This window comes from Nothoprocta perdicaria, unplaced genomic scaffold (genome assembly GCF_003342845.1).
Source record: "Nothoprocta perdicaria isolate Ctin4 unplaced genomic scaffold, notPer1 scaffold_14, whole genome shotgun sequence".
Taxonomy (NCBI): Eukaryota; Metazoa; Chordata; class Aves; order Tinamiformes; family Tinamidae; genus Nothoprocta; species Nothoprocta perdicaria.
In genome coordinates this window covers 7,778,293-7,796,871 of record NW_020454538.1, presented here as the reverse complement: position 1 = coordinate 7,796,871, position 18,579 = coordinate 7,778,293, and the positions used below count along the sequence as shown (strand labels likewise).

The window sequence follows — 18,579 nt, the reverse complement described above, 5'->3', positions numbered from 1 at the left end:
AAAGACCTGATGAAACTGGCACATGAATGAGAAAGAGGCAAGTGGACAAAGCATTGAAGCAAAGGGGTTTATTTTGTCTCTCTCCACCTTCACTAAAGTAAAAGAAATCTATCAAGGGCCACAACCCTTTTTCACAGCTCTGTGTTAGCAGCCAGAAGTTGTTCCTCATTCCTAACCCTACAGTTACACTTGACATGCCAATGTGGCTTTTAACTCATGGGACGCTTTTACTGAGAAGAAATGTTATGAACAAATATCAAAGGCAATGAATAGAAGTACTAGAGATCTGTTTAGCTAGGGAGTTGTCAAAATAGCTTACTTCAGTTACAGAAAGATATTCAATTGCATAACAGAGTTTGGAGGGTTTATCAATATCCAATGTAGAGGGTTTTCTGTAGTGGTAATGTATAAACAGAAGAATAAATAGAGAATATTGGGAGATACCTTGATTTCCAGTTAAGAAAGACTTCAGGTTCTATAGAAGGACACTATTCCAATATAAATATTTGGAAGCATTTTAAAAAGCAAACCTTTTTAAAAAGGATTAACATGATTTACTGAAGCATTTGAGCAAGTGAAGCTGATAGTATGAGATGTTCTGTGTATTTCCTGAACATTTTGAAGGAGATTTTGAACAACCTAATACTTTGGCTGTTTTGGAAACTGAATGTCTCCGTCTTATGCAAAAGCACCTAGAAATAAGTGGTTTTGCTCATCCTTGAAAAGGAGGGACTGCAGTTAAAAAAAAATTGTCTTCTGAGCTGTCAGCTTTTCAAGCAGGTGTACACATGAAAGAACATGTGCCATAGAGAGGAGGAAGAAAGTTCCAGCTTGATTCCTCCCTCTTTTAGATTTGGGGAAAAGAAGTTAAGCAATAGATGACTGAAAGTTTTGAGGACTTGTTCTCTGTCTCTGCAGTTGTTTGAAACTGTTGATTTATTCCTTTCACTGCTTGTAATGGCACACTCCTTATTCACCTGTTTAATCTCAAAATGTTTCCTTTGCAAGATGGCTGGAAAAGCAAATTTTATTGAGAGTTGAGATAACTTCAGATTAGACATGAGGGTGAATTACGGCAGTTAGGTTGTTCAATGTCCAATTGCAGTTTGATTCCTCTCCAGATTGCCTTTCACATAAAACAAGTTGTGACAGAGAAGTATAGATTTTAGGAATAACAATTGTGTATAATTTGCTCTCTCAAAAACCTGAGGTCGGTCAGAGAATCTTGTGCAACACAGACAATTCTTGATCTGGCCAGATAGGGCTGTGGCTTCTGTGGAACTGTGTACGGGCATGATTCAGAACAAGGATGTGTATGGATGTGTACAGACATCGAATCTCATATTTGGGTTATCTTCCGCTTGGCATTTCCTATCCCACAAAGGATATTAGGCTCTACTCAATATAGGTCAGAAAAGAGGTCACTTAATGAGGTCTCACTGGCACAGGGTCTGGTGTGGTGAACAGCATCGTTAAGTGTTGCTGTGGATTTCAGGGTGGAATGTGAGCATAACTAAATAACCCTAGAAAGAGATAAAGAACAGCACATATTATATTCACTTTACATAGAAATAGGTCTAAATTATTTGTACATAGGGAAAAAAACCACAAGATTTGAAGAGTTAAAGCTAGAGTTTTAAGTGCAATTCAGTCTGGGATAATTGCAGACAGCAGGATGCTGTAGTGATGGCTTGCACCTAGAAGGAAACAAATAGGAATCAGAATGAAGAAATGACAAACCAGGTCAAAAGGGTGTGGAGACTTTAGGGTGTAGTTAAGTTGAGAACCTAAACTGAGCCTCAGATAGCATCATATCCCAGTCCTGTAGAGGTAAGGTAAGACAAGGACAGCCATTTAAGGAACCTCAGGAACAGATTCTGTGCCTTCAGATATGAGGCTGGAGGAAGAGAATGGGAACACTATGGTAAACCACAGGGGGAAAAAAGAAAAACATCTGCAGGAGACTATATGGAGGAAAGAAACAAAACCATCCAAATTTCTGGGAGAAGTGTGAAGACTTTCAGATTTGCAAGATTATGCTACCTTACTACTCTGAGAAGTTCTAGGGACACACTGGGCTGAAGAAATCTTCCTATAGTGTATCAAACAAGAGTGCTGAACTATTTTTTAAAGTTATGTGTATGCACAATACTCAGTAAAAAAAGTGCATGTGAATATATTCTTGCCCTATGCATAAGCAACTAAATGGCAAGAACCATGGTGAAAAACATGGTATGGCATCATTTCATGTCCTTTCAGATAATAAATATTCATAAATTAGTAACAGAGCCTTCATTAAAAGTTTGACCATCCTCTTCTGGCATGTTTAATGGCTATTCCTTATGAACTGGCTAGAAGCTGCATGCCTATCTTGCAACAGTAATTACACAGTCTAGTTTTTAACCACTTCTGCTTCCCCGGCTTATGCTTTTTCAGCCTAATGAAACAATTTGGCTAGTTGCCAGCTGCTACAAACTGTCTGAGAATTGGTCTGTCTTCTGTGGGATGTGTTTAGGACTATGCTGACAATAGGCACCTCTGTAGCTCTCCTGCACCAGTCTCTGACAGCACTGCAGCACTTTGGGAAAGGTGGAAAATCTTTAACAAAGCAGACCTTTCTTTCATGAAGCATTTGCTCTTTAAAATAAACACAACAAACCCTTCTTGGTAGGGGAGAAACCTAAGGCTAGACTGCTAGACTGCTGCTGCAGCATAGGCTGAGGGAAGATTCCTTGAGCGCACTAGCAAGTTATGGTGCAACCACAGTGTGGTGTTTTTCTTTGTCCTGGGGCAGACCGAGACTGTTTTGTGGCTTGCAAAGTGGGGAAGTCTTGGAGCCCGTGAACCTGCTTGCTTTTAGGTTAAGCTAACCTGAAAGATGTTCTCTAAGAAGCCATCTAATATACTCTATTTGCAGATGGGCTTTCAGTCCACAGGAGCAATCCCAAAATACCCTTTTCTATACTAGCCTGTACTTGTCAATACTAACCCCAAATATCCTTCCTTTACCCTTATTCTCCTCCTTCCCCAAACTGACTTTTGTTCAGGCCTTCAGCACTAACTTTTTTATTCCTTGGTTGCACTCTTATTGTGCTATATGAAATGCTTATGCCCAACATACAAAACTATAGCTAAATTAGCCACTAGAATAGTTCACACTTTGACCAATTTTAATACCTAAAGATGCCGTAAGAAGCAGACACAGTTTTTGTGCCCATCTATACATGTAAACCTATTCTCCCTAGTTATTGTGTTGTGAGAAATTAAACATCTCTTCTGAAACCGAGGAGTCTTTAGAATATTTAGTCTTACACAGCAGTATTTATCACTATTTCTCTATTCTCCACACTTTTTCTAGCTCCTGAATACATTGACAGGGGATATCCATAACAGAACATACTGCTGGCTGCCATCTGAATCCTGAGTAACATAAGGACTCTCTTCTTAAGAATCCTTGTAATGTTTTGCTGGGTTTGTTTGCCACAGGACACTGAACTGTTATGTCCCTGGGACTATCCATGATGATTTCAACATCTTAATTTAGAATAATTTGGAGACCAGTATTAAATTAACATTTAAATTAATTCTTAATTAAATTCTTAAATAAATTAACTCTTATGTGTTCCTAAGATAGCATATTCTTGTATGTTATACTGGAACAGCAAATTACCCATCATAGACATGCTCGTTTGAAGTACTAGAATGCTATTTTATTACCATAAAGTCAAATTTGAGAGCATCTATACACAAAACTATGCTATGTATTTAGCAATTATGTCAATCTGGTAGAGGAATAGCAGCCTTTCTAGATCATGATGAAAATCTCTGATATCCGGTGACCATTTCAAAGTGTACAGTACTGCAAATGTATCAATATATATTATGGGGGGATAGCCTATGATTTTGTACACTCTTCCCTATGGGTTAACATATGTTATCTGTAAACTTCTGTTTCTATTCTAGGCTTCTTTATTAACAGTGTATGCCTTAACATAAAAGCAATGCCCCTTGAACCAATAACAAAATGAAATGCAGTAGCTTAGTGTTTTTCTGAGGTTTCTCAAAATACATGGCAGGATTCTTGTTCCTGGATTTAATCTAGTTAGGATCATGTTGTTGATATTGTTAGTAATAAAACTTGATGATCTTAATGACTTGCCTTATATCACATCAGTGTTTTTCTCTTCACATATTAGCTTGTACCATGAACTTACTGCATATAGACTGCTGAACATGCAAGTCTTCAGGAGCAAGAAAAGGTAAAGATCAACAGTGGAAGTTCTGACTAAATATAAAGTCAGACTCTGCAGAATTTTGCAGGAAACGGTTTCTGCAAAGGGAAATGCTTGATCATGTAGAATGACTTAAGCAGAAAAGGTGCAAAGAAGTCTTATGTGGTAGCTGTCAGTAGTAACATCTTCGGTGTGCAGCTCCACATAGAATCATAGAATCATAGAATGCCGAAGGTTGGAAGGGACCTCAGAGGTCATCGAGTCCAACCCCCCTGCTCACGCAGGGTCACCTAGAGCACGTGGCACAGGGCTGCATCCAAGCGGGTTTTAAAGATCTCCAAAGAAGGAGACTCCACAACCTCTCTGGGCAGCCTGTTCCAGTGCTTTGTCACCCTCACAGTGAAGAAATGCTTCCATCACACACATCACACACAAAGTTACTATACCTGGCACTTCTGAATGCACGTTAAATGTTATTTATTTTTCCTCTTTGTTATCCCTCAAACCAGCTTTGCATTTCTAATTATAAGCATTTCTAATTATAAGCTCCTGCTGTCAGCAGCAATGCTGGAGATGGGGTAGGAAGCCCCAGGGACTGAGGTGGCGGAGGGTGGCAGCCTCCACGGAGGGTGTTGGATGACCCAAATGTTGGGCAGTGGTGAACATGGGCCGCTCTGCTGGGGCTGGGAGCTGAGAGCCATGCAGCAGCCAGGCAGCAGGGCAGGGGCCTTGCTGACAGCTCCAGGCACCTCAGCAAGCACAGCAGAAGACATCTGGTAGTGGTGGCCAGGTTTAGCTGACACTATAGCGAGGAGGAAGGCCTGATTTTGAACCGCAAACTCAAAACCGTGGGCTGGGATTAGTTTCTGGGCCAAGAGGACATAAGACGTGGATATAGTTAAAGCCTAGCTTAGGTGAGGACCAAGAGCGAGAACTGGGAGCCACTCTGGTGGTGCTGAGTCCCCATGGAGCGGCTCAAGAGCAGTTCTTTTCAAGGCTGGGTGCCTGCACCATAATCTGAGCTGGCCCTGAGCCCAGGCACCCATCCCCCAGGACGGGTTATGCACTCAAGGCCCTGACACCAAGAACTGCTGGAAAATGGCAATAACTAACAGACTTTGACCTCGATACCTTTGAAATGCAAAGCAGGTATTTCAGCCATTAGTAATTCATAACCTTGGGGAAAACGTAAGGGAGCTTTACATCTTTACATTCATGTAATTGAAACCTACTCACTGTGACGAAACATTCACCGTCATGTTTTTAAAGTACCAACAAAAAACATTTAAACACTTCTGGAAAACACAGTTAAAATCTGGGAAAGGAGGAGATGACCTAACTCACTGTTTCTCCTACCATTCTCATTGTTTGAATGGAGAGAAAAGCACCATTGCTCATAATATGCTGGATTTTACCATATTTACATATGAAGCTTTACTTGCAGAGATGAAGGTAATGACCCTTTAAAAACGGTTTACACAACGCATTATCTTTCCCTGCTTGTAGAGGGGAAAACTTTGGCAAAGTCTCTCACTATTCAAGAGAACAAGTAGTGAGCTGCTTCTCACTAGATTTCGTGAAACTGCAGAGAGAATAATTCGCTACACAAATATTCTTCTTTTTGTTTGTTTGCTTCTAAAGGAATAAGGAAAAGCTCAGTGACCACTCAAGAACTACAGCTAGACAGGCTAAAAGGGCCTGGCAGTGTGAAGCCAAGCTGGGATATGAGACTATTTAAAAGAACTAGGCAAATTGGATAGGGCAAAGTTTATTTTTGTAGCTTCATTTTTAGGACTAGTTTTCACACGAAAGCAGCATGGGGAGATATTTCTACTCTGTACTTGCTCTGTCTCCTTTTTAGGCGCACTCATGCTGGGTGGAATGCTTGGATGCTGGGCTCGCCAGGCTGCCTAGCGCTCCCGGGGGGCCAGAGTGCTCGGACTCGGACTCTGGGCAAGCTCAGCATTTACAGAGAAGGCAGCACATGCAGAGGCATTTTGATCTACTTCCTCCTCCCCAGATGTTGAGAGTTACTTAAAGGTTAGAAGTAAACCAGATTCTGGTTCCCCTTCCCATCACATCAACCAGGATGACCCCTTGCATAAGTAAGCACTTGGAGTGTTCTTCCTGATTGTGATCTTCCAGATTGATCCCTGGTTCTTCTCTAAGTGTGCAATTTCTAAGTGTAATAGGATAGCTGGATAGAAAACTCCTTCTGTTAGAAATTTCCTGTATATGTTCTTGGTGCCTATAATCCACCTATAGGCAAAGATGTATGGAGAATTAATCTGTCAGGGCATAGCTGCTTGCTGGAAGCAGAGGTTGCTGCTGCACAAAGAAGGAAGGAAGCTCAAGCCTTTGGTATTCTGGTATCAGTTTCCTTGCTTGCAGCGCTATGATTAATATAGACAAAATAAACTGCTCTAACACTTTACAGTTACAGGAATTTTGAAAGTATACGCTAACATTCAGTCAAAAAAAAGCCTAGATAATGGGTACTCTGCCTGCTTCAGGAATGAACTCAAAGATTCCCATCCTGCAAGTGCTTTATTTTGGGGTATAATTCTTCTTTAAAACAAGACTTATTTTAAGAGTTATTTTTTCCACCTGGAAAGAAACTTACAACCAGGAGCAACTCAAGTTCTAATTTAGGGTATGACCTTATAAGGTAAAAGCTTCTACTTAATATTTAATTCAACAGTTACTAAATGGCAAATGGATGTTGGTCTGACTTCACTAAATACAAGCTGGCAAAGATTTAACTAGCCTTAATCTCCATGAGAGGTAACCCTGGAAGTAATCTTAATGTAGTTATAACAGTAAACTCATAGTTGATAAGATTTTTCCTAAATGACGACATACAAGACTTGCATGTGTAAATTGGAGAAAAATGATTAAAAAGACACTAATGCAACATAGCAAAGGCTAATTATTAACTATTCTTTGCCTCCAAAGAATGGAGAAATTCTCCCCCAGCTGTAGCTGATTGAAAGCAGTATTACGTAATAACCAATAAAAAATCATTTTCAAATATTTATTTTTTATATATATATATTTTAATTTGCTAGATTACTTATAGTGAACATGGGAACATAATGTATATGTTTAAAAGACTGAAAGCGCAGAATCTGTTTATACTGAATCCTACGTATAGGGAACTCTGATTTCTAATTTGCAAAGACATAGATTTAGGCAAAAAATGAATATTGTTCTGACTTTCCCTTCATATCCGTGGTTTGAAAATGTCATGTTCCCAGGAAGAATATGCATTTATGAAAAATGCATAATTCCAGTTTTGCAGTTTGACTTAAGAAGAAACAAAATGTCTTCACTTTCATTTGGAAAGTGTTTATAGGCATCTTTTATTTCTCCATGAAACTAGACTCAAATTAAACTGTTAAACTGAAACTAACCATACGTACAATTTGAGACTGAATTTCACATATGAGACTGAAAGCATTTCTACAAGTATAGAAACCAACCACTGTAAGTGCAAATGAGCATTCACATACACCTTGTATAACCTTCAGTTAACATATTTATCCCTGCACTTTTGGTTCTAGCCTCATACCAACAAAAAAATCAATCCTCAAAATAATATTAAAATTTTGTTTCCTTCTATTTTAATATTGATTTGGTAAGCATTCAGCTCGGGCTTACTTGTAAATACCATCTTTGGGGGGTTTTGTTGTTGTTTTGATTTGTTTTTTCTCTCTCTATTCTGTTCATATTTTCAATAAAAAAACTTTGCTTCTTTCTTTCATGGTATCTAACAAAGTTACTCTTGCTTTGTTTGTCCTGTTTCTCAGTCATGATTGTGTAACTTGTCCTTGAGATGGTTTCTTTGTATTTTTACTTAGCTTGATATGGGCCAAGTTTGTAAACTCAACTCTGAAATCTGAGAACTTGGATCACGGAAGTAGTTTTGTTTAGTCTAAAAGGATTAGTTCTAGCACGGGACCTCCTGCTCTCCACTAATAGGCAAAGTCACACTTTTTTAACTGAAACTTCTTCTAGTGTTTATATAATCACCTGTAATTTTTTTCTAACATAGCAATAGCCTCATTGATAGCTTTGTATTGTTTATTTTACTATTGCTACGTTAATCATGGGACATGCTGAGCAAGAAATGCTTCCCACAAAGGAGGGGAGCTACTAAGAGTTACTGCCTCTTTCGATTGCTGAACTGGCACTGTCTAATCACTTTGGATTGTCTCAAAGGTTGTGAAAAAATCAGTTCAAAAAAGAGATTGTTTATATATTACCTTTATATTAGGATGGAAATTAAATGTTTGTAGCCCTGGTATCACTCATCACTTGAATCTAAGTTACGGGATTCTTTTGACACGATCTGTTCTCTCTCTCTGGAGTGTGAAGACAGATCTTCTTATTCCTTCCTTCCTGGACAGGTTAAAATCACTATCAGGCTTGTGTTACAGAAGAGTAAGGTGGAAAAATTGAAGACTTGACTCTGTCCTGCTAATTCTAGGATCTTGGTCACAAATAATTTTTAGCAATACTTTTAGGTGAAATGCTAGGTAATCTTATGAAGAGTTCCTTCCTGTTCCCCCAAATGATCTTTTTATTAATGAGTATATTATAACTGCAGAAGGATGTTCATGTTTAGCTGCAGCAGATTTGATGGTAATATCTTATGAGAAGTCCACACCTTTGTCAGCTTAGTTGAGGCTTGAGCGTGGTTTGCGGGAACTGTTGGAACAATCATAACCTAAATGCTGCATACTAAACAAGTGCCACCCAAAATCCAAATTTGAAATTTCTGCCAGCTGACCTCTGTACAGCTGCCTCTACCTAATGCATCCGGGACGGGCTAATATCTACAAGCATCCAGACAATCCATTTAAACTAACTGCCAAGGTCCTTGAGGAAATGCTGATGAGCCTAACAACACATGCTCGATTCTCAGAGTAAGCAGTATGTATACCAGCAGAGAGAAAATAAAATGGAGTGAATATTTTCATACTTAAAATGCTCTTATCCTCATTTAGCTTTGGGATATAAGGAACTGATAGTAAATGCAAAGTTCAGGACTGCTACACCCTTATCCTGACACATGTTTTCCTTAGCAGTTAAGCTAATATTGATATGGAGTTCCTCTCTGGCACAATGCCGAAGAGCAGACAAGTAATATCTTTTTATGAGCTACTGTGATTTTTGTTTCTGTACAGTATGTCTTCTTGCAACCTTTCAAAACATTATAAATCCTGAGAAATACTATGCCTTATCTTATATTTAAGAGTAGCGGCCCAACACATCATTATGGAATGCTGTGGGTGTTGTTGAACTTGATCACTTGTATTCAGGTGAGAGCATATGAAAGTAATTCTTAGCCTTAGGCACTTGCGTTTCAAATGTCTATTGATCTGAATGTGGGAAGGAAAGCTTTTTCAAGTTGTGCAACAACTGAAACAAACACTTATTTTATGTTATTTTAATCATAAAGCCAGTTTGTTTCTACTGGGTAGAAAAAAAAATATGGCATGAATTCTGGCTGAAGCATCTTGCAATAATTAGCTATTACAGTTAATTATTAATTACTCCTGAAAACATATAAAAGAGTTAAAACTGGCTCTAAGTATAAATCAGTGATTTAGCCATCTCTATTTCAGAGAAGAGGGCAGCTGTACCAGTCCTAAATTTGCTTCCGCACTGCAATGAACTTCAGATAACACTGAAAACGAAGACTACTTTGGATAAGCGGTGAGTAATGCCTAGAATTTGCAGTTGATAGTTTGGACCAACTCCTCAAACTTGGCAACATCCTTAAGGGTTCAAATCAGGGAAGGAGGGAAAGATTTATCTTAGTGTAAACCAGTTTTGTGAAGTCCGTATCTGTGAACAAATAATTTCTCATGCTAATCAAATAAAAGCTGTTTAGCAAGAAGCTGAGTATTTAACTCTGATAATCTTTTTATCCTTGTTTATAAATTTCTAATAAAAATTGCTTTAGTTTTTTTCCAGTTTACATAAAATAATTTTCTGTTTTAAAATAGAATATTTCTCTTTCTCAATAGAAAAGATCAGATTGTGAACTGTATGAAATACTGAAATTGGAATATAAAATATTGATTTTCTTGTAAAAATACATTAGGAGTAATGTTGCAGATAGAGGAAAAAAAGGAGGTATATAAATATTGCAACAGTATATCAACAGATAACTCAAGAGAACAGGTATTTCTGGAAGTTGAGGTGTTGCAGGATACCATTCCTGGACACTAAATGGCACCAGAATTTGAATCTGCATCAAAGATCCTGCCATACCTAAACCCAACAATAATACTACTATATGGGGACAGTTTGGCATTTCTCACCACCACTGTAGGAAGCGTTGACTTGCAGAGTCTTCTTTGAACTAGAATACACCTAGTTTAACAAAAGTACTGGGCAGAAATTAATCCTTTCAGTTCATGACGGAATTCAAGAAGATCTATTTTAACCAGATAGTTATGTCATTTTTTAGGATCTAGAATATAAAGCATTCCTTATCTGGGTGACATAAAAACTTTACATATGATCTTCAAGATGGGTGCTCTAAGTAACCAATCTTCTCATTAATCTAAGGTAGATTTGTGTGAGAGTGTACATGTACAGGCACAGAAGCACCTTCATTTAAGTACATTCTGCAGACTTTTGAGAGCAGCATCTGTCTGGAAGCACAGGGAAGTACTGAGCTCAAGTTCTTTTCCTTGTGGGGTTGTCTCCCCTTCTGAAGGGCACAAGTGCCCAGCCAAGAGGATTTTGACTTTCAGCTGAGTGCAAGAAGGCAGCAACAGTAGCTTTAAGCACAGAAACTGAGAACAAGAGTAAGATTCAAAACTTTTCTTCTCCACCCAGTTTTACTAGAGTATAAGGATTTAATTAAAATGAAAAAGGTGTTATGAAATGCCTACCTCTTTCATGTATGATGGAAAAGGAACTAAAGTACTCAAGTTGGATCATTTTGCCCTTTCAAACCAGAGATAGGGTGTAGAGAGAGGAGGGAAAAGCATTTTTACCAAAAAGAAATGTTTGTCAAGTGAGATTTAATTATTATATATCCATCTGCTATGGCACAGGAGGACTTACTAGGTCTATCTGGGTTGTTTTTACAGTAACATTTGTTGCAAAACTTCGTAATTCACACATCATTCTGGTGTTGTCTCCCTGTGGTTATTTTTTTTTCTCCCTTTAAAACAGTCATACCCCCAATCATACTACATGCTGTGCTTCAAAGAGGTTTACTCTGAGGACTGCAAAGCGGTCCTTTACAACCTCTGGGAGACTGTGTTGGTTTATAATTACAATTGAATTTCTTCAGCTGGAAGCCACTCTTTTGACTATTTCCATATTTCCCCTGTGTCTACTACTGCCATGTTGACACTGGCATCATCTTTTAACAGAGATAATACATTTGTGCATTGGAGATGGACATGTGTATGCCCATTGCGAGGAATTTTTGTCCCTAGAACCTTTCAAATTGCAAATACATGTCCTGAAGCCGACTTACATGGCCTCCATTGCTCTTGGAGGAGCAACTGATTGCTCAATGCAAGGCCAGGCCCACGCAGACAAGTGGGCAAATAGGCTCTGTAGACTCTAACCGGCTACAGGGCCAAGCAGGGCCTCACGCTCAGGTTTGTCAACAAAAATAGTTGTGCTATTTCAATTATTTCATCTACTTTTTACCCTTCTTAGTTTTAGGGGAATTCTTAATAACTGTGGCCTTTAACTATACCTTTATGGAAAAGGTGACAGAGCGCTGGAACAGGCTGCCCCGGAGAGGTTGTGGAGTCTCCTTCTCTGGAGGTCTTCCAAACCCACCTGGATGCCGCCCTGTGCCTTGTGCTCGGGGTGTCCCTGCTGGAGCAAGGGGGTTGGACTAGATGATCTCTAGAGGTCCCTTCAAACTTCAACCATACTTGGCTTCTGTGAGTCCTTGTGATCATACTCTGGGCAAATTTGACATCTAATATAACAAATATGACTTTTAAAATCTGAGTTCTTCTGAAACTGTTCCATTGAATATTTGCTCCTTGTAAACAAGATAGCTTTCTGATAGCTTTCATTTTTCCTACATCTTGTAGTCATTCAACAGTCACATAAAAGTGCAAAACCCCAACTAGATTACAGCACATTTCCGCATTGCTTAGTCCAGTCTGTGCTGCAAGGCATAATGCTCCCATTCTGCTTTGCTGTGGCTAACAAATTGCAGGAGCTGGCTGGAAGGCCAAATTACTTTCCCACTAATTAACCTATGTGCAGTTAGATGAACTTGAGTAGGTAAGCAAACTTTTAGTTTGCAAAGTTTAATTGGAAGGTGCCTCTGGCTTGACTTACAAGACCCTGTCTTCCTTTGTGGTTGCCTTTTGATTAACTTGTAAGTTAGGCCGTGGATGGGCGTCATGTCCCATGATAAAGAATAAATAATGAATCTTACACTTTTGAGTCCACAGCATAAGCAGCTTCCCCGATACTAGCAACAAGAACCTCACTTTCTCCCCAGTCTCTCACACTTCTTTCCCCATTTCAGCAAAGGGCCAGCAGCAGCAACAGTGGCTGTCTCAGACTTGCACTGCCCTAAGTGAAATGTTCCTTCTGCAGACTTTGGCAAGCAATTGGAACACCTTGCTCCAAGCCTCTAAGTGTCTCCCCCCTCCCCTTCTCAGTTCGATTGCATAAGTAACATTGATTAATCCATGCAAGATTTCAGTCATTTATACTCCCTCCTTGGACCGGAATTCTTGTATTCGACACACACAAGACGTCTGTCCCACATGTAGCAGCATTTCATTTTTGGAGATAGTAATGTGGATTTAAAAAGCTACAAATCTACATTTAACTGAAACATGGGAGACACAGTTTGCAAGTGAGCACTATCGACTATTAAACCCACACCCCACATCCAAAAAAAAAAAAAAAAGATTATGATGAGTTTTAAAGACTACTCAGAGAACAAGAGGAAGAGTCATCTCTTTAAAAAGAAAATATGTGGTGAGAGCAGGGAGATGATACAAATTGTCCTTGCAAGTGGCTTTAGTGGCTTTGCTCTGAGGTTGTTTTTTTGCTCTTTAAAAGCCTTGTTTCTTACTGAGACTCTGCTCTTTCCATTTCAATGCTACACCCCATACACTGTTTGTCCTGTAAACTCTTAAGTTGCAGTTTGATCTGCCAAATATGTAACATTTCACTAATCAAATTATTTGCCTGAATACTGCCTAGCACATGGGTGCCACAATGAGCTGGTACGATTGATTAATTTTGACAAATTTGTTAAATGTGCTGAGGGACAGCAGAGGGACTGTGGATGTCCCTCTGCTAAAATCTCTGATAAAGTGGAATTTTTACCTTGAAGGCCCTTTCTGAAGAGCAGTTTAGCAAGAATTCACTGAAGCCCTTTGCAGCAGAGGGAAAGAAATTGTTTGCAAGTTATCAGTATTGATTTTACTGGGAGGCAGAGGGGGAGGATGGATATTTTTCTAATTTTGGTGCCTGTAGGGTGCTTTCATCTCTCTAGTTTCTGCTTTTCTAACGTTCAACTTGAGGTCTTGACACTGTTTGAAGAGATGACCCAGTTACTGCCAATGTCAGTTCTTCTGTGAGAAAGGATTTCTTCTTAGAAACACCTGCTGTGGGTATCTTAGCCTCTAAAGGATTTCCAACCCAACTTTCTTGTTGACAAGATGATCCATATTTGCCATACCTAACTATCTTTTAGACTCTAATCTATAAGATGTCTTGTGTTTGAAATTGAATCTATCATTACCATTTCAGGACTTTATCCCATTGCAACAAAGCATGTTCATCCAACGGCCTGACACCATAGTTTATTTGCTTGATTCGCTGCTTTGCACTGTGCTAGGAACTACTATGCCTGCTCCAAAAGGCACGTAGCCCTCTTTGGAGGGCCATGTCTAGAATGTGTTTTCTTGGTTGCTTTTGATTTTTTCAGTTTGCTTCTGCAGTGAATAAGGACGCCTTCCTGGATGAGCTTCAGACTTTTGAAGCACACAGAAGCACAGAATAGTTGAGGTTGGAAAGGACTTCTAGAGACCATCTAGTCCAACCCCCCTGCTCCAGCAGGGTCATCTAGAGCATGTGGCGCAGGCCGCATCCAGGCAGGTTTTGAAGACCTCCAAGAAGGAGACTCCACAGCCTCCCTGGGCAGCCTGTGCCAGGGCTCTGTCACTCTCACAGTAAAGAAGTTCCTCCTCATATGGAGATGGAGCTTCCTGTGCTTTAGTGAAGAATGTAATTCTTCACAGGCTTTTTCAAATTTTTCTTAGGTCAAGTTTACTCTTTTATTAAAGGAAAAAAAAAATCAGCAAAATGCCACAAGTTTCCCTCTTTTCCTCCACAGCTATTGACTAACAAGGTGACAGAATGGAGAACAATCAGAAAAGCAACGGTGAGATGAAAGAAAATAAGGTGGTGAAGAAAAAATTGGTGAGTGAATTCCCCAAATTTTGTGTCAACACATTTATTTGCCATTTGGGAAGAAAATTGCCATTTCTTTCTATTTAGAGACATAAAATAACTATCTGTAACCTAAATGAATAACAGCGACACCAGTTTAATATCTGACTTTATAAACACGGGAATACTGATATTACTTTCTCCTTTTGGTACTTGAGCTGTTGATAGTCTTGCTGCGTGTCTGCGCCACAGGTCTCTAAGCTCCTTCTATGTTTCTCTCTATATGCATGTCAGATTTTGAACTACCCAAAAACCTACTGCCTGCAGGCAAAGTATGCTGGGATGAAGTGACTGTGGCATGATTTAAAGCCTCCCTTTTATGGGAGACAGTCTATTGCTGAGGTCAGGGATAAAACCTTCTGGACAAGGATTTTTATGCCTTCTAAAGGAAGCCCTGCTTCGTTTCTCTCTCATCTTTGTGCCTGGTGCCATTGTTCCACAAGAACTTGCAAAGCTGAATATTTTCTTCCCCACCCACTGCCCACTCTGACATGTACGAGGAGAGTGAGCTGGAACAGGGAGACTTGAGTAAGGGAGAGCTGCCAGGATTCATATTTGAGAGGTGTATAGAGTAGCACATTTTAACTATCTGCAACTCTTCCTGTAGTCTGTGATCATAAAAAGTCGAAAGCATGAGTGCTTAGGTGAGAAACACCTTAAGCATACATTAATTCATTACATTACAAATCATTACATTACAGGTATGCCGTAATCATACAAAGCCATATGATTTGTATCTGAGTGTGAACTACTTGCACGTTGCTTATTTAAAATTGAACCACATAAAGCAGAGGTCTCTCATTCTTCCCCCTCAAATACACCCCAGAGCTTGATTTTTTTTTCCTAACTTGACTCTTCCATTACTGATGGCCACTTAAAGGGATTATAGATGGTGACCACATACTGTATCTATGCTGATATTTCTCACTATGTACACTAATTGCATTGAGCAGCATCTGTCTTTCTAATTCATACTTGGAGCTCCCAAGCTTGGCTCCCAAGCCAAGCCAGCTTGACTTGCTCCAGGCCCAGGACACTTCAAACTTTCTGCATCCTGGAGCTTGCCACGCTCGGTGGCATCACTCTGTGTGTCTGAGAGCTCTCAGGCAGCAGGCAGGTTCGGAGCCTACGGCAGAGGCAGAAAGAGCAGATTTACACCAACACCAACTGCAGACAAACACACTCAATATTCCCCTGAGTCACTGTTGACCAGAAAGGGAAACTCTTATCAATTCAGAATTCCCACATTTGCAAACAGGCACCTCCAGAGGTAACAGCTGAAAGCTTTATCTTTCACAGGTGCCAAACCCAACCTGTTACGGGAAAGTATGTCAAACCTCAACCTCCTGAGGCAGAGGAAACATCTACATGCCCTGTGGCTAACACGATCATTGGATGTGGGTTTGGGGATGCCTAGAGGTCTTGCACTCTCTTCTGCTTCCAGCTTTGGCAATTTGTGGGCAGAGTCATTGCTCCCTAGTTAGCAGTTACCTCAAGGAGGTCGGGTGGGGTTTGCAGGGGCACCCACAGGGAGGGAACCCCGGCTGTCCCGCTCGGTCCACGCGCACGGTGACACGGGCGCCACCCGCAGCCCGCGGACACGGGCGTTACTTTAAGCGGCAGCTCGCTCGCCGCCCGCTCCCGGTGCCGATGCCCGCCCCGCCGCACGCCTGCGCCATGGAGCGGGCACCGGGGCCGCCGCTGCTGCCGGGGGGGCGCCGGGCGGGCGGCAACGTGAGTAGCGGCCCGGGGCCGGGCGGGAGGGCGAGGGGGCCGCGGGAGTTACGCGGGTCGGGGGGCTCTGCGGCCCCGGGGGCGCTGCGGGCGGTCCCGGCAGGGCGGGCAGCGCTCGCCCCTTCGGTGCTGGCGGGGCTAAAAATAAAAGCGCAAATGGCGCGGAGGGCGCGCGGAGGACGGCGCGGAGTTTCCTCCACCCTGGGCACGCGGAGGACGGCGCGGAGCTTCCCCCCGTCCTGCCCCGGGAGCAGCGCCCGAAGGAGCCCCGCGGTGACCGGGGCGCTCCCGCGGTGACCGGAGCGCTCCCGGAGCGAGGGGAGGCGGCTGCAGCGGTGTCCCGGTCAGAGCACAGGGCTCCCAGCACCGACCCGGGCAGGTTTGGCAGTTTTGCTTAATTTGAAACCGGACACTGTACTTTAAACAACTAATCTGAAGTACGTTCCTCTGAAAGGTGTTTTAAGGGCTGAAATGCAACTCGACACTTTTTTTTTTTTTTCCTTATTGAAAAGATAACTTAAAAGTCGTGCTAGGTAACATAAATGTTATGTTGCATGCTGACCGAAAAAAGGGAAACAGGGAAAAGCATTTCTGCAAGCTATCGGAGCGCTATGCCCTGAGAGCCGTCATAAAACCAAAGAAACATGGACTTTCACAGGCAAGGAGTTGTCAGGTATCCGGAGGTCTTTGTCCGAACTGGCTTACAAGTTTCCTTAAAGGATAGTTATTGCTGTGGCGACAGTCACACCCACCTGCCTGCGCTCTGCCAGCAGCAACAACTGAGCCAACTACTGACATTAAAATAAGGGAACACCTTAGCGGGAGGTGTGGCTATATTTTTTTTTTCCGTCTTCTTCCCCTAGTCACTCTAAAACAGATTTTTTTTTTTTTTTTTTTTTTTTTTTTTTTTTTTGGTTACCACAGAGAATATTTTTCAGAACAGCAACTTGAGGCTTTTTTTTCTTTTTTTTCTCCCTGAAGTTCTTGCTTCATTGTGCTTTTGTCTCTTATCTGGTGTTGCTCAAACTTGAGCAAATATTTAAAGTGGTGCGTGAGGACAGGTCATGGAAAAGCTGAAGGTGGTGCACGGTAGAACTTTGAATCAAGAAAACTTGTGCTTTTGTGGAGCTTTCTTCAGTAGACTGTACACTTGAAAAGTTCTTATGATTAAAGTGACTCCAAAATGTGCTACCTGTAGCACTTGAAGGTAAAGTAGGTGCGGGATCTTCTAATTTGATAGCACTTTTTCAGTTTTTCACTGCACTGTTAACCCGTGTGCATGCCATGTACCAATGGTGAAAGATGCAAGTGTTCGCTGAAGTTTTAAATAAACACTAGATGATGTGCCCAAATTTATTTATTTATTTCCCCTAAGGTTACTGGCTTTGGGGGCTAGTACCCCTTTAGAGATGCTGCTGCACAGCATCTCTGTGCTTGCTCTCAGCAAACCTTTGGGAATGCTTCGGGAGAGCTCCAGGTGTTGGAAGAGCAGCTCAGTGTCATTAGTTCAGAGTACCAGTAAATCCTGTAGGTGCCGGGAGCTTCATAGTTGGAGGCTGATGAGCTATCATCATAGAGCACCCAGTGCAAGATGTTCCTCATGGAAAAGCTAAAGCCTAGTGGTTGGTGTCAATGTTCCTGTTCTTCATCAGCAAAGTAACAGTGTGGTACTTTCTCTGTGTGGCAGGCTCATTTTAAGAAGCTGACTAATAACAAGAAATTGTATTTGGCTTAGGCGATGATCTCTGTGGGATATATTTCCTACATAAAGCTTCCCTCTCTGTATAAATTCCTCTTGACCTGCCTGGAAGTAGGGTGGCTAATGAACTGTATAATCTCTTAAAAAGTGACCACAGCATGTGGAAGAAGTTAAGAACACTAAGCTGTTGTGCAGGGGGTATTTGTGAGCCCTCTTGACTTCTCTGTGAACCCACGAGCCAGCAGTGACAGTGTTCCTGCATGGATGCTGGCATGTGCCAAGAGCCTGGGAGTGCTTGGTCTCCCCACTGGCTTCAGTGGGGAATGGGGCATAAAATGGTAGAGAAGTGTACAGTAAAGTCACAATGGTAACGTACCCTGGTGTCAAGAAAGGCTTCTGAAATCTACAAAAGAGCATCAACAGCCAACCAACCACAAAACC

The 18,579-nt window shown here is 41.2% G+C and overlaps 1 protein-coding gene across 3 annotated transcripts in view; it reads left to right on the top strand.

The window, feature by feature from the left end:
- SLC2A9 (solute carrier family 2 member 9) overlaps window positions 1–18,579 on the top strand; it is a 106,527-nt gene that overhangs the window by 2,211 nt on the left and 85,737 nt on the right. For 2 of the 3 annotated variants that reach the window (XM_026034190.1, XM_026034192.1), the window contains exons 2-3: window positions 9,863–9,953; window positions 14,590–14,675. In XM_026034190.1, the coding sequence (XP_025889975.1) occupies window positions 14,613–14,675 (63 nt within the window). In that variant the 5' untranslated portion in view covers window positions 9,863–9,953; window positions 14,590–14,612. Of the gene's footprint in view, window positions 1–4,208; window positions 4,260–9,862; window positions 9,954–14,589; window positions 14,676–18,579 lie in introns of those variants that run through there. The other variant, XM_026034191.1, reaches the window with a different exon arrangement.